This window comes from Cervus canadensis, chromosome 30, assembly GCF_019320065.1.
Source record: "Cervus canadensis isolate Bull #8, Minnesota chromosome 30, ASM1932006v1, whole genome shotgun sequence".
Classification (NCBI taxonomy): Eukaryota; Metazoa; Chordata; class Mammalia; order Artiodactyla; family Cervidae; genus Cervus; species Cervus canadensis.
The window spans coordinates 38,100,123-38,126,688 of record NC_057415.1 but is presented as its reverse complement, the minus strand read 5'-3'; the positions used below and the strand labels follow the sequence as shown (position 1 = coordinate 38,126,688).

Here is a 26,566-nt window from a genome sequence, read left to right as displayed (position 1 = left end):
AAGTCTTCTGAGGACTGATTTGAAGGCCTTCTCTCCCTCTTCATCCTCCCACTGAAAGTTCAAGGATGATAGTATTTATTTCTTTGTTCAGAGAATGTAAGCCAAAGTCCGGACTGGCATCAATAATTTTAGCAACAAGTCACATAATGTGTATTTGTGGTACACAGTTTATAGCCTCCCACTAACATCAAAATTTACCCACTTGACTCCCTCCCCTGTGCTGAGGGCTCAAGATGGACATTTAAGCTAGGTTTAAATCATCTCTAAGTAAAAACATCACTTAGAAAGAGACAGGCCACCTCTCTCCAATGAGCCCATGTAAATGTTAGAAATAATGAAACTGAACTTCAGATCAGCAAAGCAGAATTTGCTGGGGGTGCTGAGGGTGGACTGGTGGGTGTGCTATCCTCCCTTAAAGAAGAAAAATGGAATTGGAATTGTGTCGGTACAGGGCACTGTGCAAAGCACTTCTAAGCCTATATCTATAGTATGTGTGAGAAATGAAAGTGTTAGCCGCTCAGTCGTGTCCAGTCGTAGCCCAGCAGGCTCCTCTGTCCATGGGATTTCCCAGGCACGAGTACTAGAGTGAGCAGCCATTCCCTTCTCCAGAGGATCTTTCCAACTCAGGGATCAAACTCCGGTCTCCTGCATTGCAGGCAGATTCTTTACCGTCTGAGCCACCGCATTGTCTCCAATTTAAAGTCAGGTCACAATGGTAGAGTAGACTGCCTGATCCTGAACTCCGGTAAGTGTTCACAGCAGGATACAAGGTGTCAATTCTAGCATCTGTGGTCTGGCCTGCAAATACTTAGAGTTCACTGTACTCTGTAACTGTGACCTAGACTTCTGCACATATTTCTGACTTCTCTGAACTTGGAGGAAGAACCTTCAAGACTGTCAGCCCCATTGAGGCAACCTGCTCTAACCCACTGGTATGCTGGCAAGCTGGCTTTCCAAAGAAGAAAAAAAAAATCTAAATAGCTTCATTTATAGCATTTGCCTATATCTGTATAAGCTATCTATATATATAATTTATAATTATATATATATATATACATATTATATATATATATATATTATATATGCTATGTTTATAGCATTTGCAACTGTTAGAACTAGACATGGAACAGCATACTGGTTACAAATCGGGAAAGGAGTATGTCAAGGCTATATATTGTCACCTTGCTTATTTAACTTATATGCAGAGTACCTCATGCGAAATGCTCGGTTGGATGAAACACAAGCTGGAATCAAGATTGCCGGGAGAAATATCAATAACCTCAAATATGCAGATGATACCACCCTTATAGCCGAAAGCAAAGAAGAACTAAAGAGCCTCTTGATGAAAGTGAAAGAGGAGAGTGAAAAAGTTGGCTTAAAGCTCAACATTCAGAAAACTAAGATCATGGCATCCAGTCCCATCACTTCATGGCAAATAGATGAGGAAATAATGGAAAGAGTGAGAGATTTTATTTTTATGGGCTCCAAAAGCACTGCATGTGGTGACTGCAGCCATGAAATTAAAAGACACTTGCTCCTTGGAAGAAAAGCTCCAACCAACCTAGACAACATATTCAAAAACAGAGACATTACTTTACCGACAAAGGTTCATCTTCTAGTCAAGGTTATGGTTTTTCCAGTAGTCATGTATGGGTGTGAGAGTTGGCCTATAAAGAAAGCTGAGTGCCAAAGAACTGATGCTTTTGAACTGTGGTGTTGGAGAAGACTCTTGAGAGTCCTTGAACTACAAGGAGATCAAACTGGTCCATCGTAAAGGAGATCAGTCCTGGGTGTTCATTGGAAGGACTGATGCTGAAGCTGAAACTCCAATACTTTGGCCACCTGATGTGAAGAACCAACTCATTGGAAAAGACCCTGATGCTGGGAAAGACTGAAGGTGGGAGGAGAAGGGGATGAGAAAGGATGAGATGGTTGGATGGCATCACCAACACGGTGGACATGAGTTTGACTAGGCTCCAAGAGTCAGTTATGGACAGGGAAGCCTGGCGTGCTGCAGTCCATGGGGTCGCAAAGAGTCAGACACGACTGAGCAACTGAACTGAACTGAATACCTATGATATACATTGGACTTCCCTTGTGGCTCAGCTGGTAAAGAATTCGTTTGCAATGCGGGAGACTTGGGTTCGATCCCTGGGTTGGGAAGATCCCCTGGAGAAGGGAAAGGCTACCCACTCCAGTATTCTGGCTTAGAGAATTCTGTGAACGTCCATGGGGTCGCAAAGAGTGGGACACAACTGAGTGACTTTCACTGCGGTAGATGTTCTTCTACCATGTCCGGTTTCAAGTCATAGATTTGGCAACTGCCAAGCGGCATCCCTGAATATTTAAGTTAGCTCTCTTGATTCAGCTGGAGCCGGTTCCAGGTCTCTACTGCTCCAATCCCGTGACCAGCCGAGATGTACCTCCAGCGTCTCTGCACGTGCGCATGCTCAGTCGCTCAGTCGTGTCTGACTCTTTGCGACCCCATGGACTCTACCCCGCCAGGCTCCTCTGTCCATGGAATTTTCCAGGCAGGAGTACTGGAGTAGGTTTCTATTTCCGCCCCCAGGGGATTGTCTTGACCCACAGATGGAACCCGCTTCTGCGTCTACTGCACTGCAGGCAGATTTTTTACCGTAGATCCACCGGGTAAGCCCTGATATACCTCCTAGGGATTACTATCTCATTTTTTCTCTGTATCTCACAGTTTGGCCCATATAGAAAATATAGAAACTAGGTATATATGTGTTGCTTAAAGAATGAACAAACAGTTGAATGATGCAGGAATAGTCAAAACTGGACAGGAGGGGAGGAAATACTGCCTTTATCCCTGAATCAAGAAGAACATAGCATCCTCTTACTAGGAAGTTCTGTGTGTTGTACAGAGTATCTGTACTTCTCTGTGGCAATGAAATGACCTGTTGAAGAAATTCTTCCTGGAAGTAGAGTTTGGGTATAGTCGTCAAAACCCTATTCATCCCTTCCCCTTTCTGATCCATCACAGACCAGGAGCTCTGACTTCAGCTGTTCTTTGCATTTGATGACTTTTCTTCATCCCCAGTGTTGCCCCCACAATCAAGTCATTACTTACAACCTCTTACTCCTCACCACCCTCTGGTCACGACACCTCTGTCCCCTAGCAGCCAGACTGAGCAGCGTAGCCTGTAACTTCATCACATCCTTTCCTTCTCAGCACCTGTTAGTGGTTCTCCTGCTCCTCCTGGTTAAGAGCAGACTCCTTAACTTGGCCTTCAGAGCCTTGCATGTCCCTGCCCACCTGTCCATCCTCATCCCATGTCCTCATCACTATTTCCACTGCATTCTACCCTGGAACCTCCATTGTGCTGCTCAGAACACCCTTCCTCCCTACCCTCAGCAGGACTGGACTTAACTGCCCCTTTCTCAAAGAGATTCCTCATCCCACTCTGTTCCTCTCCACTCTAGTGTGAATCGGCGTGCACATGACATGTCTCCATCTATGAGTACCAACCCTCAGCAGACTGAGAAATTCACGGGAGCAGAGGCCACGTCTGTTTCTGTGTTGGCTCCCTCTGTCCCATAGGGCTGGAGAGGCTGCTATGTCTGCATGGGAGGTCTCCTCTCATGAGTGAGAAGGCTGCCACCTGGGAGGCAGTGTGACAGAGTTTTGAGAGCTTCACTTTGGGATCAGCCATCATCAGTTTAAGTTTTATTAGCTCTGTGATCTTAGGAAGGCAGTTGCATTCATAGGGCTTCAGGTTTTTTCCTCTGTGAGATGGTATAGAAATAGTAACTCCATCACAGAATGTTAGAAGGATTAAATGAAATAACTCCATGTAAACCCCTTAGTCTAGGACTGTGCCTAGCCACAGCAGCTGTTATTATTTTACTAGAAGACAAAGTGATACATCAGCTGAAGCTCATGGTCACCTTCTTCTCTTCACCAAGGAGATAATGCTTAGATTTTGTTTTCCCTACTTGGAAAGTTCCCACGAAAGCGGCTCCTTCTCTCCAAGTCATTGGTTAGAAACTCTTCCGTTCACTCATTTATTCATTTGTTCATTAACCACATATTAGTTTATCAACTACTCAGTACCAGGTCCAGTGGTGGAGAGTATAAGACAATGTCCATGTCCGTGAAGAAGGTGGAATTTCGTGGGAGGAGATGGCAGGTTTACACTCATCTCTCCTAGTTATAGGATTTTCCTAGAAAACCTTGCAAATAGCCAATTGGAGGATTAGTCTGTAAAAACAATGGACTTTGGATGTATCCTGTCTTTTGTAGTTGGAAATATCCAGGAAGGGAGAGAAGGAAAGAAGCGGGGGAAAGTCTATCCCCCACATTGGAATTGAAGTAGGACCAACTAAGACATTATTATGCCCATGTTATCATTTGAGGAAACAGATAGTACAAAGACAGAAGTGAGCATCCCAAAGTCATGTAGCCAGAAACTGGCAAATCTGGGAATGTGACCTCTGCTGACTTGTGCGGTGGTATTCTCCATTCTTGGAGCTGCTGACTACTGGAAAACCAAGAAGAAAGCAGCATTGCTAATGCTGGCCCTGGTTGACGATTGAAGTGGAAGAAGAAATTCATAGTTATGATTCCCAGGGCTGTTGTTACTTCTGCTCTAAGCATACCTACCTCCTGATCTCAATTCTGATACACTTACACATATATTCACATCCTTGCCTATATACATAGGTTTCTATGAAATTGAGTAGGGCTTCTATGTTAGCTCTTTAGGATACTCAGCTACGGGCGTTTTATAAATAAATATGCGCTAATGTTGTTACCATTATTGCGGTCCCATAAATTCAGTGGCACATGCCGGACGTTGCAGGCGTGTGTATCACCTGAATTACAGTTACTTAGGGAACCGCTGCTACTGCGTCCCTGCATCTCTACCAGAGTGATGCCTCTGCACAGCTCCTGCTGCAGAAATAACCTGTGTCCTTCCACTCCAGCCCAAGGAACTAAGTGCCCCTGGGGTAGGGTAGGGAACTTTTTAATAAATACACAAGGATGTGTGACTTGAATGCATCATTGCTGATCAGCCCTTAGTCTAGGAGGAACCATGACAAATTGTTGAGTCTATGGACTCTGCTGATAATAGGGCAAGCAGCTAAGAACACTCAGTGTATGCCAAACAAGGTATGTGAACCTTACTTACATGCACAAAGAGCCGTAAAGAGATTAAGTAACTTTCTCGGAGTTACTGGCTAACAATTATCAAGCCTTTCTGATTATCAGTCACTGGGCTGAAAATTTGCTTTTGCTCAAGTAACTTGTGAAGTAGGCATTTTATTCCTATTTTATAAACTGGGACAATGAAGACCGTATTGAACCAGCAGCTTCAACTAATGGGCAGTGCTGGTTGATCCCAGCTCTGTGGGATGTTAAGGGCTATGGATCTAATCTTTTTCTTTTTTTCACTGCACCTTGCAGCATGCAGGATCTTAGTTTCCTGACCACAGATCAAACCTGCGCCCCCTGAAGTGGGAGTCCAGAGTCTTAACCGCTGAACCACCAGGGAAGTTTCAGGGCTACGATCTTAAACTCCTTTTTTTTCCCCCATTGATTTCCCAAGTTTGCCGTGTTGAGAAATTATTGAGTTGGGTTTCAAGCTTAATATGTCTGATTATCAAGCTCTCAAGTCTTCCATGTCGCCAACTTCACTTCTGGGAACATTGTGTGAACACAGGATCTTATGGAGAGAGAAAGAGATGAGACGGGCGTGGGGAGGGGTGGGAATGAGAGAGAGAGAGGCCGAGATAAAAAAGGAGGTCCTCCCCGGTGAAGCCTGCCCTGACTTTGTCCAGCACACTTCAGCAGCTGCTTCCTCTCAGCTCTCCCCGGGTTGTGAGAAGTTCGGGCAGACAGTCACCCAGGCACAGTGCAATCAATCTTCTCCCCACCTTCCCACCTTCCTGACTGTGTCCCCGCAGGCTGGGGCTGTGCCGCCTGCCAGGTGAGAGTCCCGCGACTTGCTGGGGGCTGAGCGCTCACCGAATACTCAGGGAATCTTTCTGCGGTGAGTGGAGGTCTCTTCTCAATCTCAGGGACTCCAAGTTTCCTGCTACCCATGAAGACTTTTCAGCCTCTGTCGGTCATTCATTCAAGTTAGCCCAGGATCAGGTATTTGTTCCTGTGTACCAAATTATTGCAACATTAGCAGGTTAAAACAGCCAACGGGTATCCGCTCACTTACTATCTCAACCAACATTTATTCTCTGGGCCAGGGATCTGGGCACCATGTGACTGGCCCTCCAGCTCAGGGTTTCTCATGAGATTGCAGTGAAGTCATCAAAAACCAGGGCTCTGGTCTCCTCTCCAGGCTCCGCTGGGGAAGGCCTTGCTTCCTGACTTCTTGTAAGCTGGTAGCAGGGGCCACCCTCCTTTCCCTGTCTCGTGGGCCTCTCTATGGGGCAGCTCATGACAAAGCATATGGTTTCACCGGAGCAAGAAAGTGAGAAGAGCCAGAGTGTAAGTAAAAAGAAAGTCACAATCATTGGTACCTACCCAACTCTTGGAAGTGACATTCCACAATTTTGCTACAGTCCATTTAATGAATGTGAGACTGTAATGGGAGGGGATTACTCCTGGGTTCAAATACCAAGAGGCAGAGACCATTGGGAGCTCTTTTAGAAGCTGCCTACCTTGGTCCCCTTGCCCTCTTTGTGAGTGAAGTGAAAGTCACTCAGTCGTGTCCGACTCCTTGAGACTCCATGAACTATATAATACAGTCCATGGAATTCTCCAGGCCAGAATACTGGAGTGAGGAGCTGTTCCCTTCTCCAGGGGATCTTCCCAACACAGAGATCAAACCCAGGTCTCCCACATTGCAGGTGGATTCTTTACCAGCTGAGCCACAAGGGAAGCCCTCTTTACTCTTCTCCTGCCCTCTTTCAGTTCAGTTCAGTTGCTCAGTTGTGTCCGACTCTTTGCAACCCCATGGACTGCAGCACACCAGGCCTCCCTGTCAATCACCAACTCCCAGAGCTTACTCAAACTCATGCCCATTGAGTCGGTGATGCTATCCAACCATCTCATCCTCTGTTGTCCACTTCTCCTCCCACCTTCAATCTTTCCCAGCATCAGGGTCTTTTCCAATGAGTCAGCTCTTTGCATCAGTGGCCAAAGTATTGGAGTTTCAGCTTTAGCATCAGTCCTTCCGATGAACATCCAGGACTGATCTCCTTTAGGATGGACTGGTTGGATCTTCTTGCAGTCCAAGGGACTCTCAAGAGTCTTCTCCAATGCCACAGTTCAAAAGCATCAATTCTTTGGCAGTCAGCTTTCTTTATAGTCCAGCTCTCACATCCATACATGACTACTGCTTTTCTCCAAAGTCAGATCCTTCTTTCATTTCAGGCAGCTCTAGACTTCAGGAATGATTTATCACCAAGCTTCAGGTTCTCAAATTCTATCCAGGATGCTCCTCAGCCTCCTCTTTGGTAAACATCCTCTGGTGTATTACAGAGTCTTTGCAGAATAAGGTTTGTGCCTTTAAGCCAGGGCCACTCCATGTCCGCAACTCCATGTCCTCCACTCCAGAGGGACAGTTGCAAATCTCATCCTTTGTCACGATGTCTTTGGACCCCACCCCTTGAGGTTATGAAGTCGCTGGAGATTATGCAGCCCCCCCCAGCACAATGTCTGGCACTTAGCAGGTACCTGGCCCATCTTGGTGGACAAAGTGAATGAATGAGGAGATGGTTCAGGTTTCCTCAGGGCCAGAGGGGCTGGCCTGGAAGGACTGGCAACATTATCTTGGATAAAGCTCACTGTCCGAGGCCATGAACCATAACTTCCTAGGTAGGAGCCTCCCTGCCTGTCTGGCTTCTTCTGCCTGCAGTTTACACGTGCCTGTAGCTCCTGCTACTCCAGTTTATGTACCTTGCCTTGTTCACCCTTGCTGTTCCCATTCTCCTGGCCCACATGCCCTGTTTTTCTACTTGGCTGACTTCCATGTTGCAAGCCTCAACTCTCAGGAATGGTTCTCCAAACCTGCACTGACCTCTTCTACCACCATGGTGATCCTCTTGCATTAGTTTCTCCATTCAGGGGCCTGCTGGCCCAGTGGGTACTGAGACCCCTAATGATGCTGAGCTCTGGATCCCCTGCTCACAGAGCTCAGTGGAGAGTGGACTCTCAATAAATAGCCCTTGAATGTGGATATCTGCTGTTATAGGCAGGGAGACAGAGTCCAGAGAGGGGAGAGGTTTTCTGAAGGTGGCTCAGTGAAAGGTGGAAGAGCCGTATTAGAACAGAGCTCTCTGCAGGCCCGTCCTTGTCCCTAAAGACAAGGTCCAGCCTGGTCCCTGGGCTGAGACCTCTTTGGTTCTGTTGGAGGTGGCCTATTTCACCCAGCAGGTTTGAAAGGTTTGGGTCCAGGACGTCAGCCTAAAATACTGTGAGGCCTCTGTATGGAAATGTTTCTGGGCAGAAACGCTTCACAGAAACATTTTTCCCCCTCCCTCCTTTTTTCTTCTTTTATCCTCTTTTATATTGTCTCCTCAAAGGTCTTAAGGCAAAGCTGTTTATCTCCAGATGGCTGCTTAAACACAGTGCAACGTGCTTTTGCTGAAATGTTAGTGGTCTAAAGAGGAGGTGATGGGTTGGAAAACCAAGGAGGAAAATGCCCCGCTATGTAAAGAGTTGCAGGCAAGTGTGTTTATTCCAGTCAAGTTCCCAAGTGCCTAGCAGCCCAACTCCTCCATCCAGGAAAGGGCAGGATCCTCTGTCCCGCATGGAACCCCAGTTCCTTCCTCTGTAAGACTGAGGTCTGGAGTGGGGAGCAAGACCCTTGGTTTGAGAATCTGCTGCTTCAGGCCAAAGCTTCTTCTAGTTTCTTAGATTTGTAGGAGAGCCTATGGCAAACAAGCCCTGGTATAAAGAATAGTGATGCTTCTGGGGTCAGGTAGACCTTGGTTGAGTCCCAGCTCTGCCTCTGACTGTTTCTTCTGCTTTGGCAGCTCTGATCCCTTTGAGCATCATTTTCCTCATTTATAAAGTGGATATCATGGTGCTTAATTTAGAGGGTTGTTTTTAGGACTCAGCGAAACAGTGCAAGCCAAGTACTGAGCCTTGTTTCACAGTGGTTGTTCATGAGGAATATCTCTTTCCTTTCCCTTTTCTTAAATTTGTGTGCCTTCCATGATATCCTCAGCAAGAGGCTCCTCTGCCTGAGTTTTCCTTGCTTTAAGGCTAAATATCTCAGCTCTTTCACCTGCTGTCCTCTCCTGACCTAATCTCCAGGCCAGCACTGGTCACTCTCGTCAGACCACGGGCCACCTGTCTGTGCCCTGCTCAGAGAATCACAGAGACCAGAGTTATGTTACCAGCTCAGCAGCTTCGTAGGCCTGTGACCTTGAGCAAACCTTTTCTGCTCCCCAAGCTCCACTTCCCAGTTTCATAAGGTAGGGATTCAAGGGTTGCTATAAAGCTGACTAATGGATGCCGAGAGTGCAGCAGAGGCTTAGCGCATAGTAGGTGTTACGCCTCTGTGTGTGTGTGAGCCTTCCTCTCGAGGAAAGTCATTAGTCTTCCAGCCACATGATCTTTCTCCCACTTGTGACCCATCCTGAATGTACACAGTTATCTGGGTTCAAGGGTCCGTTTCTGTATTTGTTGGCCTTACATGCAATGATGATGATGGTGATGATGATGAAAATCACTACTGTGCACTGAGCATCTACTGTGAAATGTGTATTTTCCTATTTCATCTTTTACTGACCCTGTGGAGTAGATGTCATTCATATTTTATGGATTAGGACAATGAGACTTCCTGAAGGTCAACAAGAAAAAAAAAAATGAAAGCAAGGTTCTCTACCTCCAAAGTCCCCACTCTTTAATCTACTGTACTTTACACTTTGCACCGGTTTGTTGAGGTTGTTTTGGGGGAGTATTTGGATGTGGTTCATGTTGACTGTGTGTTGACACTGACCAGCTTCCCTTAGTTGAACCCACCTAACATACAGTCGTGTGAGCAGGTCTGACCAGTGCCCCAGGAGCAGAATCCTATAAGATATATCATCTGTAAAGATGATACAGGGACAAAGCACCAGCGTCTGAAATATGGGTTAAGGCAGGAAAAGTCAGCAACTGTCCCAGGCGGTGAACTGAGGAACATCGTCATGGGCGCTGGCACAGGTGGGATCTTGGTGGGCAATGTGACCTTGGGCAACGCTGTTGTCTTCCTAGTAACCTTTAGCATGCTGGATTAGACGGACGCATCTGAAGCTGTTCCTCAGCCCTGCTTCTTGGTTCCATGGTTATCTTCTACATGTGAAAGTCAATGACAGAATATGTGTTTGGAACAAAAGGATGGGGAACCTATTTTCCAACTTCAGAACCAAAGGGTTGCCTTGGAGAGGAGAGGTGGAGACTGATTTGTGGAACTGGCGAGCAAAGGGACGGGTTCAGCTGGTTATCACTCTAGGAGTAGATTTTTTTAATTTATTTCGTTGAAGTATAGTTGATTGTGGGCTTCTCAGGCAGTGCTAGTGGTAAAGAACATGCCTGCCAGGGATCAGGGTTCGATCCCTGGGTCGAGAAGATCCCCTGGAGGAGGGCATGCAACCCACTCCAGTATTCCTGCCTGGAGAATCCATGGACAGAGGAGCCTGGCGGGCTATAGTGCATGGGGTCACAAAGAGTCTGACATGGCTGAAGTGACTCAGCATGCACACGCACATAGTTGATTTTCAAAGTTGTGTTGGTTTCTGGTGTACAACAAGGTGATACAGCTTATGTATGTGTGTGTGTGTGTACGTATTGTTTTTCATATTCTTTTGCATTATGGCTTATCACAGGGTATTGAATATACTCCCCTCTGCTAAACAGTAGGGCCTGGTTGTTTATTCATTCTTATCTGTGATCGTTTTCATCTGTTAACCCCATACTCCCAGACCATTCCTCTACCACCTCCCTCCCCCTTGGAAACCACGAGTCTCTTCTCTGTGTCTTTGAGTCTGTTTCTGTTTTGTGAATAAGTTCATTTGTGCCGTGTTTTAGATTCTGCATATAAGTGGTATCATCTGGCATTTGTCTTTCTCTGCCTGACTTGCTTTACCCCCTTCACTTCTCCAGGCCCATCCATGTTGCTACCTTATTTCATTCTTTTATGGCTCATATTCCATTGTGTATATATACACTGCATCTCCTTTATCTTTTCATCTGTCTAGGTTGTTTCCGTGTCTTGGATAATGTAAATAGTACTTCTGTGAACATAGGGATGCATGCGTCTTTGCAAATTATAGTTTTCTATGAGTAGATTTTCATTTTGCTGTGACATGGCCCTTACTCTGAAGGTTAACAGTAAGGGAAGGCTGCATGGTGCACTATTAAGAGCTTCAGGACCTAGAACCAGATTTGGATTCTGGCTTTGAGGCTCAGTGGCTTTCTAGCCTTGGGCTAAACACATTTCCCTTATTTTTAAAATGAAGAGCTAACAAAACTTTATGATTGATTGAATCAAGTAATACCTCAAATACTTTCGCAACATATTATACATAGGGAGTGCTTCAAAAGATTATCATCAGTAGCAGCAATTAAGTGGGTTTTCTTTTGAGTTAACGAGCTTCCAGGTGATGTTCAAACTCAAGGTGGATGGCCACGACGAGAACCATTGTAGGAAACTGCCTGTAGATGTTACTCACACTGTGTTATATGTTAGGGTCAAAGCCATTTGAGTTCCCTGTGATCCTGAGCTTCTGTGAGTCAAATCTAGAACAGATAATGCATATGATTTAAGAATTAAGAGGAGTTTGTGTTTCCTGTGAGTTGCAATGGTTAGGGCAGACTTCCAGGAGATGGGAGTTCTCTGGTCTTGAGAAGTTGATCTCCCTTTGACGTGTTAAGAAAAGTAGGCAGGACAACAGATCGTTGTGGGCAATGCATGCAGCCCGAGTCGAGGGAAGGGACAGGCAAATATACCTGTGGCAAAAAGTGTATAGAAAATCAGGCTGAGCCTTATTCTCCACTATTTCTCAGGTACAATCTGAGAATCAGGAGAAAGAGGTGAGGAGGGAGACACCTCCCTCCTCCCTCCAGAGATTTGAGAAGAATTTCTTCCTTTAGAAGAAATGTGGCGCAGTGGAGGAGATACTGAGTTTGGAGGTCAATAGGTCTTGGTTCCTATTCCATCCCTGCCCCCTTGCAAGTTCTGAGCCTTTTGGCAAATTGATTAAACTCTCTGAGTTTCCATTTCCTCCAGTGTCAAATAACATCCCCATTGCCTGGAGATGACAGTAGACATGTGAAATAAAATAATTTCTGGTGGTAAAACCACCAGAGCAGACCTAGTAAATATGAAATGCATAAAAAACAGCATTTATCTCCTCCTGCTTCCACAAACCTTCAACCAAAGTCCAGTGGTGTCTTCTATGAGAATGGAAGAGTGGCTTTTTTGGCAAGCTCCAAGGAAAAGCAGCAAGAAATGTGTCTTTTATGAAAAAGGGAAATGGTTGGCCCTGATGTTCCTTGGTAGCCATGGAAACGTGTGGCTGCTTTTTGCTCAGTCCCTTTGCACCCACTGCATGGTCTCCGTTGTTCTTGCCGTTCCCTTTTGCATGGGTGGTATGGGCTGAGGGTGGAGATGCAGCTAAACAGCCTATAGTCTAAGAGGGTGACCTCCGGGATCAAGCACCAGTATCTGAATATTTTTTTTTCTTTTGTAAGTCAGTACCCGCTGATGATCACCTGTGAATCTAAGACTCAAATGTGACCTTTTCTCCCTCTTTCTTTCCCATTTATTTCTTGAGTGTTTCTAGGACTTTAGTTCTTTTGAATCATCTCCACGATTTCTCATTCACACAGTGCAATTTCACCTACGGAGTACCGCATCTTTTTCCTTTCCCTAATGCATTCCATCAGCCTGTAAAATTCCAGATGAATAGTATTTAACCTTCTACAATGGCCTCTTGTACCTGCCTCTTTTCCTTCCTTGAATGTATTTTGCTGTGACTCTTGAAGTCCATTTTCCTTAAAAAACATTTTTCTGGCTTTATTGACATATAATTGGCGTACATTATGGTGTAAATTTAAAGTGTGCAGCAAAACGGTTTGACTTACCTATTTTGCAAAATGATTACTGTAATAAGTTTACTTAGCATCCATCATCTCAAATAGATACAATAAAAAGAAACAACAAAAAGAGAAGGAAAACGGGTGTTTTCCTTGTGACAAGCTCTTTTAGGATTTACCCTCTTCATACGTTTCTCGATACTATCCATCAGGGTTAACTGCATGTCCTCATGTTGTACAAACGTCCCTAGTACTTGTTTACCTCACAACCAGAAGTTTGTATCTTTCGTTCCCCAGCCTTCCAATTCCACCCACTATTCATGGTGACTAAAAATCTGATCTCTTTTTCTGTGGTGTTTTTTTTTCCCCCTAGTTTCCATAGATAAATGAGATCATATGGTATTTAGTTTTCTCCATCTGACTTATTTCACTTAGCATTATGTCCTCAGAGACCCTCCATGTTGTCAAATGGCAGGATTTCCTTGTTTTTTTAAGGCTAAATAAAATTCTTCTGTGTGTGTGTGTGTGTGTATCTTGCGACTTCTTTATCTGTGGCTGAACAATTAGGTAGTTTTCATGTCTCCTTTGCAAATAATGCTGCTGTGAGCATGGGGGTACAAGTATGTTTTCATGTTAGTATAAAACTACATTTTCTGCTAACACTTGGGAGCCAGAAGACTATGAGATCTTGTAGTCAATGAGACTGACTGTAAAACTTCCTCCATCATTTCCCAGTGGTTAAGTCTTATCTTTTCCTTTTTCAGATAGAGATAGTAATTTCTGCTTTGCAAGCCTGTTGAAAAGTTTAAGTAGGCAAATGTAAGTAAAAATTTTAACCCAGTGCCAAGCAAAGAATGCTCAAACTAGCACACAATTGCACTCATCTCACACGCTAGTAAAGTAATGCTCAAAATTCTCCAAGCCAGGCTTTAGCAGTATGTGAACCGTGAACTTCCAGATGTTCAAGCTGGATTTAGAAAAGGCAGAGGAACCAGAGACCAAATTGCCAACATCTGCTAGATCATCGAAAAAGCAAGAGAGTTCCAGGAAAACATCTATTTCTGCTTTATTGACTATGCCAAAGCCTTTGGCTGTGTGGATCACAATAAACTATGGAAAATTCTGAAAGAAATGGGAATACCAGACCACCTGACCTGCCTCTTGAGAAACCTGTATGCAGGTCAGAAAGCAACACTTAGAACTGGACATGGAAGAAGAGACTGGTTCCAAATAGGAAAAGGAGTACATCAAGGCTGTATATTGTCACCCTGCTTATTTAACTTATAAGCAGAGTACATCATGGGAAATGTTGGGCTGGATGAAGCACAAGCTGGAATCAAGATTTCCTGGAGAACTATCAATAACCTCAGATATGCAGATGACACCACCCTTATGGCAGAAAGTGAAGAAGAACTAAAGAGCCTCTTGATGAAAGTGGAAGAGGAGAGTGAAAAAGTTGGCTTAAAGCTCAACATTCAGAAAACTAAGATCATGGCATCTGGTCCCATCACTTCATGGCAAATAGATGGGGAAGCAGTGGAAACAGTGGCTGACTTTATTTTTTTGGGCTCCAAAATCACTGCAGATGGTAATTGCAGCCATGAAATTAAAAGACACTTACTCCTTGGAAGGAAAGTTATGACCAACCTAGACAGCATATTAAAAAGCAGAGACATTACTTTGCCAACAAAGATCCATCTGGTCAAGGCTATGGTTTTTCTAGTAGTCATGTATGGATGTGAGAGTTGATCTATAAAGAAAGCTGAGCACCAAAGAATTTATGCTTTTGAACTGTGGTGTTGGAGAAGACTCTTGAGAGTCCCTTGGGCTGCAAGGAGATCCAACCAGTCCATCCTAAAGGAGATCAGTCCTGGGTGTTCATTGGAAGGACTGATGTCGAAGCTGAAGCTCCAATACTTTGGTCACCTGATGGGAAGAGTTGACTCATTGGAAAAGACCCTGATGCTCGATGGGACTGAGGGCAGGAGGAGAAGGGGACGACAGAAGATGAGATGGCTGGATGGCATCACCAACTCAATGGACATGAGTTTGGGTAAACTCCGGGAGTTGGTGATGGACAGGGAGGCCTGGCGTGCTGCGGTTCATGGGGTCACAAAGAGTCAGACATGACTGAGTGACTGAACTGAACTAACAGGCATAGGAGCAACAGTTAATTATTGGGAACTGCTGATACTCCTAACAGTGACCTTTGTATTAGCTATTAAACTAGCTCATTAGTTTCCCTACTTTGTTCCACACAACATTGATTCTGCAGTATACCAACACTTTGGGGAAACATTGGGTTAAATTCTCTTGAAGAGAATTTAATGTAGACCTTTTTAAACATTTTAATGCCAGATATATATACCCTACCACTTTAAGAGGTGACTGTAGAATGTAGCATGTCCCAGAATTTTTTGAAAATCAATTTGTTTTTTCTTTTCAGATACATTTTGTTTTGTGGGCAATATTGCACCAACTCTGTGGGGCATTTAGATACACTGTGTGATCAGTGGTTCCGGATGTTCTAATCCGACCTTCCCATCTCATCAGTGAGACCTGGGTCAATAGTTATGAAAGAGCGCTAGACTCTGGGTCAGATTATTCCCCTGGAATACATGAATTCACCTTTGGAATACAGAAGTTCACCTGGAATACATGAGTTCACTCTTGAGTCTCTGCTTCCTCATTTGTATTCTCAAGATAATAGCAACACCCCCGGCATTGTGTTTTTGTAAGACGTGAAGGGAATGTTTGTGGGTAACTTGTAAACCAACAAGAATTGAAAGGAACATGGCGCCGGCGGCGCTGTCTTCATCACCTACATTGCTGTCACTGCTCCCCTGTCACCGCCTTGAAGTTGTCTTCGTGGTTTCAGGAACGGGTGTCTGCAGCTGCCACAGTGAAATCCAAGGAGCCGGCTGTGTGGAGCCGCATTCCATGTCTGCTGTCGGCGCCTTTCTCACCAACGGGGTGATCCAGGCCTGCACCACAGACCCATTCCTCATCCTCAGGGCTCAGCCAGCCCAAAGGGCTCGCCAGGGACCTCGTGGATAATGGTCAGCTCCACGTAGCTCAACTGAACTATTTTCTCAGGCTCAGAGAGGAAGAGAAACAGCCATCTAGCTTGCCCCTCCCACCACCTGCCCTTCTGATAAGCTTCCCTCCGCTGATGCCAAGGTTCCCCTGGAAGACCCATGGTCAATATCAGGTGGGACAACGAAGCCACTAAGAGTCCCCCCATAGTCCCCACAGGTTCACAGGGCAAGCTGAGGTCTGTCAGGGAACTAACAGGGTGGATTCGTCTCTGCTCACATCACATCTGCCATGCTGTTGAGAAGTCGTGGAAGGTAATGGTTGAGAACTTGGGCTCTCAAGTTAGGTTTTTAAAAATTTCAGCCCTACTACCTTTGAGCTGCGCGGCCTTTAGCAAGCGGTGGCGTCAGTTTTCCCATTTGTAACGTGGGGAACAGGGAACAGTAGACCTCTCATGAGGTTTCTGTGAATGTGAGATATTAGGCGAAAATGGCTAATTATATTGTCTGGCACAAAGCTGATTTTTTTCTGAATGTTGGTTAATGAGGATGATGACATTCGTTGCTAGTAAAGCCATTGTAGAAAAAGCAAATCTATGTGAAGTGTCATAAAGAGACTCAAAGTGTGACTTCAGAGAAATAAAGTAAGGCTAGCAACATCTGGTGTGGCAGAGGAAGACTCGGGGCGACCGCGTTGGGACCTTTAACTACATAGCTGCCTGCAGGAGGACATCTTAGGTGTGTTCTCTTTGCTTGGACGGCAGAAGTGGGCTCACAGAGTGAGGTTCTAGGACTGTTTAGAAGAAGTATCTGAATACAGAATTGCTGCCTCCTAGGGGGTGAGTTTGCTGTCTCTGGAAGTATGCAAAAGCTGGATGAACCCTTGCACAGATCTCTGAAGGAAAATCCTAGGGAAGATAGGAGACTAGGGAAAGTACAAACGGATGTACTTTGGATTTGAGAGCACCAGGTTCAGAGAGCTAGAGAACACAAGAAACTAGTTCACGGCAGAAATAGAAAGGGGGCAGGGTGAGGAGAGACTTGGGCCCTGGTGGGCAAGGCAGGGAAAAGGCTGCCCCATGCTGACAAGCCACACTGTAGCATTGTGTGCAGAATCCAGACACGAGGCGGGCTAAGGAAAGGAGGCCGCCTTCCCCAGAGTTCTCAGAAAGCCCCAGGCTCAGGTATTCTTTTCTCCAGCCTCCAGTGTGACACTTGCACTTGTCAGACATGTCCCCATTTTCGTTTCCAGAAATACACAGGGAAGCATAGCGGCCCAGGAGCTCAGGTGTGCCAGGAAGACCGTGAGGTTGTCAGTGAGGTTACTGGGGCGCCCCGTCAATCTGCGAGGGCCACCCTGATATGCAGGAGGCTTGGCAGCTTCTCACGGGCTTTTTTTGTATGATTTCTGGCTGGACAGGGACCGACCTTTGCTTGAGAAAGTAAATGAATACATTTGACTAGAAAAACACTGATATCAATATTCTAATGCTGATGCCTCTTGGTAGAAAGGGGAGCAACATTTAAGCATTCATTCACTCACTCATTCATTCAGTAGATCCTTATTGAGCACCTAATATGTGCTTATAGACACTGGAATCATAGAAGAGATTAACAAGTGATGTCTGACACATGTATGTGTGTGTTCGGTTGCTCAGTTATGTCCGACCTTTTGTGGCCACGTGGACTGTAACCTACCAGGCTCCTCTGCCCATGGAATTTTCCAAGAATACTGGAGTGGGTTGCCGTGCCCTCCGCCAAGGGATCTTCACAACCTCAGGGTTAGAACCCGTGACTCTTGCATCTCCTGCATCGGCAGGCAGATAGTAGATGCACATTAAATAACTTCTTTTTGAATGAATCAATTCCCAGATAAGGACATTGAGGCTTAGAGAAGTAAGGTGACTTGCCCGTGGGGACCAGCAGGTAGATGTAAAATCCAGAATTCTAGCTTGAGCCGGAGCATCACACAACCTCTTGATATCCATGTAGATGCCGAGTGTTGGGCGGTGGGGTTTTAAGGAATTGAGATCGATGGAATGACACGGAGAGTGTATTTAGATCCCTAAGTATGTGTGTTCAGCGTTATAGTCACAGTCTCTCATTTAACCCACACAACTTGTCTACCAGTTGGGGATTATCATTGCCATTTTATAGATTAGAGGACCAAGGTTCTGACCGTGTAGGTCACCAGCCAAAAGTTAGAAGCTACTAAAAGGGAAGAGTTTGGATTTAAATCTATATCCAGAATCTTAAACCAAACCTCTTTGTTTTGTTCTAAGTTGGCATTTCTACTTTTGGGGCTCCTTCACCCTAATGTCTGGGTTCCTAGAATCCCTGTCCCTCATTGTGGTTCCATGTGCCACTTAAAGAAAGAAATGACTTCTCAGCTTCGGGACCAGCCTCTCGTTCCCCCAGGATATCAGGTGGAAGGAATCAGTGGCAGTATAGCAGCCTTAGGTTTTCCACACACAGTGGCCTGATGGGGTTAGATATATTTTCTTCATTGTAAAATGTGATTGATTCAATTCCAAGTTTAACGTAAATTTGATTTTCCTCTCTCAACCTGACATTTCCAAACTGAGAATCAATCAAACCCCAAATTATAGGCAGCATGTGGATCAACAATGCGGAGTTATTTCCGGTTGAATTTCTCAAGCAATGCATTTTATGCCATTCTCTGCTGTCATGAGAGGAGCTGAGGGGTAAGAGGAAGGGAGAATGAAAGGGAAACTCGATTATTAACTTTCTCCAGTCTCAATACACCCTGGGGAAATTCTATTCCCATAGCACAGTTCTCTCTCTGGCAAGTGGTGAGGAGGGAACTACAAACTGGGATGTAAGCAGGGGTGACTGTGACCCTCGCCTTCCAAGGATGCTCACGTTCTGATCTGGAGCTCTCATTTATTGAGTTTTTTTGTTTTTTTGTTTTTTTCTTAGCCAATTACAAGCATCATCTTAGTTTGTCTTCACATCAGTTCTGAAAGAAGACCATTGTTCTCTCTTTTTCTTTTTTTTTAAATTCAGATGGAGACCTTGTGTCTTCTTAGGGTTAAGAAAAAGGGGAAATGACACAGTGAGGTTTTTGTGGTTAAGCCAGGGTAGGCATGTCTGGCTCTTCAGACCATGCTGTTTCCACAACGGCATGATGCTGCCTGGGGGCCCTGATTGGGCGGTGAAGTGGGAGCTAACAGGGTATGGAGGAGAGGGTGGGGACAGGGCTGGGTCTAGCAGCAACATGGGTACAATTAGAGATAACCATGCTGAGAGAAGTCGGCCAGAGGGAGATGGATACCGTACAGTACCGCTTATATGCGCAGTCTAAAATACGGCACAAATGCCCCCATCTGAAAAACAGAGACAGACTCACGGACACATAGGACAGACCTGTGGTGGCCAAGCCGGGGGGGTGGGCGGGGGCAAGGGGCAGGAGAGGGTTTGACTGGAAGGTCAGTGTTGGTTGATGCAAACTATTGCATTTTGAATGGATAGACAACATGGCATTTCTGTGTAGCACAGGGAACTATATTCGATACTCCATGATAAACTATAATGGAAATGAATATAAAAATAATGTATATGTGTGTATAATGGAGTCACTTTGCTATACAGCGGAGATTGGCACAATACTGTAAATCAATCAACTATACTTCAATTAAAAAAAAAAGTACTCTGTAATGACCTATATAGGGAAAGAACCTCAAGAAGAGTGGGTATATGTAATGTGTAATTGATTCACTTTACTATGCAGCAGAAACGAACACAACGTTGTAAATCAGCTATACTCAATAAAATTAATTTTAAAACGTAAATGGAAAGAAAAAGAACCAGTTCTAACCCTGACTCTGCCGCATGCAGTTGGCATGACCTTTGACCTTTACCACTCTGCCCCCCTCTTCCTGTGCGGAGCAGAGATGGCAGTAACAATTTGTGCTAAGGACTGAACGCGATAATTCTCCTCTAAAATGTTAGCTTCAAGGACGTTGGCTGTTTCCTTTACTGTTTTTCCCCTTTGACTAGAACAGTGTGAGGGAAGAGTTGGTATTCCGTAAAAACTTGTTGGAAAGATGGATGAGTGGATGGGTGGGTGTAAGTGTTAGGCGTAGCTCCTGGACGACAGAAAGCAGCTAACAGCCGGAGGTTCTCTCCCCTCCAGGCCTTTGCCGCCTGCACTGGGTGAGGAGGGGTGTATTATGGGAGAGCGAGTTCCTACCTTGCCGCTGTCTACAGTCCCGACTCGGAGCCAAGTGCTGGTGGCCAGTTCCCTAGGCCAAGAGCTCCTAAAAAGTCACCTCTGTCTGAGTCCCACTGTGTAGTTTCTGCCAGGGCCAGTTGCCGTGGAAACCCCTCCAGCCCTGGCGGCTGCTCCACGGGCGTCTGGCCCGAGTGCAGACTTGACGTGCGTGCTTTCTTCTTCCTGGACTTCAGAGACAGCCGTGGTGTTTCAGGCTTTCTCTGAGTAAATGGCTACCCCAGGATGCTGTTCGTTTGCATTCTCTCTTCCACCCGTTCTGCTTCTTAAAACTCGCCCTGCGCGCTCCACTCTGCGTGGCTTCAGTTTCCGTACAGAATCATTCAGTTCCTAGTATGTTCTGATAATGGGTTGGACAAAGAGATAAATAAGTCCTGGTTTCTGCTATCAGTTATGAGATAAATGACAATGTCTGGCTTGGAAATGACCATTTTACCAAGGGTCTATCTTATGTCAGAAACTGTGCTGGTCATCTGACATTTGCTGTCTCATGTCTTACAACACTCTTGAAGGAAAGGTCATTTTATTCCTATTCTCCAGATAAGAAAACTAACAACCAACAAGCTAATATGACTTTACTCCTACACCTCACCCCTTGACTCTTTAAAAAAAAAAACACTTATTTTTGGTTTTGGCTGTGCTGGGTCCTCACTGCTGTGCATGGGCTCTCTCTAGTTGCAGCAAGCAGGAGCTTCTCATTGCAGCGGCCTCTGCGCAGAGCACGGGCCCTGGGCACACGCGCTCAGCTGTCGCTGCATGCAGGCCCCAGAGCGCCGCCTCAGTCATTGTGGTACATGGGCTCGGTTGCCCCTCGGCATGTGGAATCTTCCCAGGCCAGGGATTGAACCCGTGTCCCCTGCATTGGCAGTCAGATTCCTAACCCCCGGACCACCAGGGAAGTCCCCCATTGACTCTTAAAGACCTTGGATTACTCTGAAGATTTAAATGTAGGGCCCAGCATGGGCCCAGGGAGCCAATGCAAGCAATTCCTCTCCTGCTCCTCAGCTCTCTTCCCCCAACCAGAAACCAGCCCCTTGGAGCCTGGGTGGTATATCCGTAACTGGCTAATCAGTGAACAGAATGTCGTGATCACACCCATTCCTACTGCTGCAACACCAGTCAGAGAGATGCCCTCTGGAACACCCCAGAGCACCATTTTCCTTCCAGGGTGTCCACCTCCCCAGTGCCAAGTGCCTCTAGGCACTTTTTATAGCTCACGCTCTGGACCTGGTTCACCTCCCCAAGAGTTTATTCATGTCGGCCTCATCTTCACATGTTCTTTCTCTCAGAACAGCCTCTATGGAGCCTGGAGTGGAAGCCCAGTGCTGCTCCTAACTCATATCTGGGGGCAGGATGGAGAGAGGCTTGTTAACTGTCCAGGCTACTTGTAATATGTTGACTTTTTAAGAAAAATACCTACACAAGGCACCAAGCCCGAGTTCATACCCTTTCTGGTAGAAAACATTGATGTTAACTTGATTCTTCTGTCTAGTTATGAAGCAGTTGATCACATCAAAGTTTGAAACAGCTTCTTGTGTCTCCCAGATGAGAGGGGGAAAAAAATGTGATTTTTAATGTGGTCCTTTTTTAAGTTTAGGTATTTTCCATCTCCAGAAACCAGAACCATCTTTTTACCTTAATCACTCTTCTATTTAACTAGTATTCACCCTCTGTAGCAGCCACAGATAAATGGATTGTCCCTGACGCAGGCTATGCCTTGTTCTGTGAGCTGTGCTTAGTCGCCCAGCTGTGCCTGACTCTTCATGACCCCATGAACTGCAGCCCGCCAGGCTCCTCTGTCCATGGTGATTCTCCAGGCAAGAATACTGGGGTGGGTTGCCATGCCCTCCTCCAGGGGATCTTCCCAACCGAGGGATCGAACCCAGGTATCCTGCATTGCAGATGGATTCTTTACCATCTGAGCCACAAGGAAAGCCCAAGAATACTAGAGTGGGTAGCCTATCCCTTCTCCAGGGATCTTCCAGACCCAGGAATTGAACCGGAGTCTCCTGCATTGCAAGCAGATTCTTTACAAACTGATCTACCAGGGAAGCCCCATGCCTTATTCTAAGACTGGCAATAAAGTCAAAGCCCTTATTTTAAATGGAGTAATTTCTAGGTTCTAGGTAGTGAACTTGGCAGGAGAGACATAAAGATGATGAAGGTGGGGGTCCCTTCCCTCAGGGAGCTCACTGATTATTAAGAAAAACAGATATTCATACAGGAATCCTAAAGTGGGCTGTCCAGGATATCCATTAGGTCCATCCATCTGGCAGTGTTGATTGTATATGGTTGCCGTGCTTTTTGATAGGTCACTGCCAGGGCCTGGTTGCTAATATTGTTATCATCACTTCTGGAAGTTATGATGCATTTACTGAGATGCTGCCATATGGGCTTCCCTGGTGGCTTATAAAGAGCCACTCTTGGATAAGAGTCTGCCTGTGATGCAGGAGACCCGGGTTCAATCGCTGGGCAGGGAAGATCCCCTGGAGAAGGAAATTCTGGCAACCCACTCCAGGATCCTTGCCTTGGAGAATCCCATGGGCAGAGGAGCCTGGCAGGCTACAGTCCGTGAGGTCACAAGTGTTGGACATGACTGAGTGACTAAACCTGTTTTTAATCGATTTACCATATTCCAGACATTGCAGTCAGCATCAGGACACAGTGATGAGCAGAAGACAGTGCCTGCCCTCAAGGAGCCCTCATCAAGTTACTAGATTCTAGTGTTTGAATAAGATCTTTTAAGAAACCCAGCAAATGTAGACAAATCTGTCTCTCTAGAGGGAGAGGAATTCACATTTATAATTAATCTCAGTGAGGGATGGGAGACAAGGAAATAAGTGGGCTTAACTTCTAGAAATAATCTCTGTGCTAATAGTAACATGATGAAGAGTGCTCACTGTGGCATCACTGAAGTGATTCAACCCTGCCAGCACCTGGGCTAGCTGGGTAGGAGAGAGTAACAGAAGGCGTGTGTGGAGGCTAGTCAGCATGGACCCCATCTTATGGCCAGATGCTATATAACAGGTCAAGGGTTTCCACCAGGGAGTGGGGAGCGAAAATGTGCCCACATCTCCCTCATCTCACAAGCAAACAAACAATAGAAGAGATGCAGAGTAAAGAGGTGAAAATGCTAAGGGCGTGGAATACCTAGGACTGCATGCTCTTTAAATGCTGTGAAGGAGGAAGACGGAAGACTGAAAGATGACATCTGGGTTTCTGGCCAGTTTGAGTGATGGTGCTTTCAATACTTTGGGGAGACCAGGAAAAGGAGGGGGCTTTTAGGAGGAGGTAATGTGTCCAGTCTTGAACATGTCATTTTGTCATACTTGTGGGATATTCGGAGAGAGATGTCTGGGAAGTTTGGGCATAAAGGTTTGCTCCAGATAAGACCTGTACAGAGGATAATAGAAATTTGGGAAACATTGCTTTGGAAATGGTAATCAAAGCCTTGAAATTAAATGTGAATAGTAGAGCCTAAATTGAGATCCAGTGTGGGCTCAGGACATAGTCCACAGAATTTGTTTGCTGGCCCTCTTTGCCTTGCAGATCCAGTCTATCTACTCATTCTACTGCATCCATGAAATTGTCTTTAGTTTTCTCAAGCAACTTCCCACCACTGCCCCATCACTATCCTATGTCCTCTCTAATAGCTCTTAGCTAGTAGCCTTGGATTCTAATTAGCTGTGGATAAGCTTACCTTTGGGCTTCCCAGCTAGTGTTAGTGGTAAAGAACCCACCGGCCAATGCAGGAGACGTAAGAGATGCAGGTTCAGTCCCTGTGTTGGGAAGATTCCCTCCTCCCTGGAGGAAGGCATGGCAAACCACTCCAATATTCTTGCCTGGAGAATCCCATGGACAGAGGAGCCTGGTGGGCTACAATCCGTAGGGTCACAGAGTCGGACATGACAGAAGCGACTTAGCACGAATGTACAAGCCTGCCTTTGCCCCAACCTGTAAACTCTTGAAAAACAAGAGCTATTCTTATGCTGCTCTGTGTGTGTCTCACATAGTAGGTCATCAGTAAATGCTTGGAAAATTAATTTGAACTGATCCGCCTCAAACAGTATGTAAAACCCTTCTAGATGACAGACGTTGTATATACAGTGTGCCACGTGATAACCACAACCACTTGTGAACTTTTATTATTATCTTCATCATTCACACAAGAAAACTGAGGTTTAAAAATGAAACCACAGCCAGTGAGGACTGAAGCCCAGGTTTGAACTCATAATGGTCAAACTCCAAAGTCCATGCTCCTTTTGCATTGGCCCTGTGAATTCAACAACACAGCGTCTTCTCAATTGCTTCTAAAGAGAGTTGAAAATTTAATATCATCTAAATATTTGCGACCCCATGGACTGTAGCCTACCAGGCTCCTCCATCTATGGGATTTTCCAGACAAGAATACTGGAATGGGTTGTCATTTCCTTCTCCAGGAGATCTTCCCAGCCCAGGGATTGAACCCAGGTCTCCTGCATTGTAGGCAGATGCTTTACTGTCTGTGCCACCAGGGAAGTCCCAAATATTAAGAATGACCAGTCTAATTGAGAGGGGAGGCGTGAGAATTGCCACAATTTTGAGGAAATTTGTTTCTTTTCATTTATACCAAAAGGGATAATAAGCCTGTTATGCAATGGGTTAAAGAACCCAAAAAGGAGGCTTCGCTGGCGGTACAGTGGTTAATGTTTTGCCTTCCCATGCAGGGGGTACAGGTTCAATCCCTTGTCAGGGAGCTAAGATCTCACATGCCTCGTGGCCAAAAGAATAGAACATAAAAAAAAAAAAAGAAGTATTGTAATAGATTCAATTAAAACTTAAAAAAAAAATACAATTGAAAAAAAAAAAAAGACTCAGGAAGGGACCATGAGATGTCATTGCAAGCACAGAGACTGGGAAATGTGGTTTCTTTTTCCCGCTTCCCGTTTGGAAAACAGCAGGATTCCCAAGCCCCGGGCTCCTCCTGTTTCCTCACCTTGTGGACTTACGTATCCTTGTGTGTCTTCGTGTTGCTAGGTTTGCTGAAAAGCCCCGTGAACAAGACGGCCCTGACGCTGATTGCCGTGAGCTCCTGCGTCCTGGCCATGGTGTGTGGCAGTCAGATGTCCTGTCCACTCACGGTGAAGGTGACTTTGCACGTGCCCGAGCATTTCATTGCAGACGGTAAGAGCCGAGCGTTGGAGATGCCCCTCTCCTACTGGGCACCTGGCACTCCTGTCTGGTCGAACATTTCCCGTGAACATTCCCCCCTTGAACATGCCCAACCTCAGAATCATGCTGCCAAAACTGGAGAGAGCATCCAAAGACCTTAAAAGAGGTCTTCATCATTTAGAATCCTGGGTTATTTAATACAGCTAAAGACTGATTTTATTCCATGGGCAAGGATGAGCTTTGCTAATTCAGATGTGAGTCTGCAGAACGATCGAGCACTTCAGAGAACCTACTGCTTCTCATCAAGCTTGTGCTTCCCGTTGTTGTGATTGTCCAGTCAGTCAGCCGCGTCCGACTCTTTCCAGCCCCGTGGGCCACAGCGTGCCAAGCTTCTCTGTCCTACACCATCTCCAGAGTTTGCAATTCCTAAGCAAAAATACCACCCCCCCCAAAAAAAATAGTCTTTGCTAATTAAAAAAATATGACAAAGAAGACCGTATGAGCTTTGTGGAAACTTCCTTGAGTGTCCTGGATTATACTCATATCTCATTCCCTGTAAATGTACTTTACAAGCATATTATATCCTACCATTTACTCCTCACCCAATTAATTTGAATTAATGAGACACAGTAGTTGCTGTAGTCATTCGCAAAGCATGGTCCAAGAAACTGACTAAGGTGCTTGATATCTATTGCTAAAGTGCCCTCCAGAAAATTGTTCCAGTTTCCATGCATTCAGCAGGATGTGATGTGTTTCCCCAAACACTTGGTGTTGTTATTCTTATCATTATTTTTATTTTACAATTTACAATACATATATTATAACTTTCCCTTTTTATACATTACAGAAGAATTACTTTTCTCTGTACTCTTCCATTTGGGAGAAGAGATTTTTTTTTAATGAAGTATAGTTGGTTTACAATGTTATGTTAAATTTTGCTATACAGCAAAGACATATATATATATATATAATCATGTATACACACGTGCACACACACATTTTTATGGGGCTTCCCAGGTGGCGCTAGTGGTAAAGAATCTGCCTGTCAATGCAGGAGAGGTAAGAGACCTCTAGGGTGGTAAGATCCCCTGGAGGAGGGCATGGCAACCCACTCCAGTA

The 26,566-nt window shown here is 45.4% G+C and overlaps 1 protein-coding gene across 4 annotated transcripts in view; it reads left to right on the top strand.

The window, feature by feature from the left end:
- Nucleotides 1-26,566, top strand: part of ASTN2 (astrotactin 2) — a 989,097-nt gene that overhangs the window by 373,052 nt on the left and 589,479 nt on the right. For all 4 annotated transcript variants that reach the window (XM_043453335.1, XM_043453336.1, XM_043453334.1 and 1 more), the window contains one exon: nucleotides 25,313-25,459. In XM_043453335.1, the coding sequence (XP_043309270.1) occupies nucleotides 25,313-25,459 (147 nt within the window). The remainder of the gene's footprint in view (nucleotides 1-25,312; nucleotides 25,460-26,566) is intronic.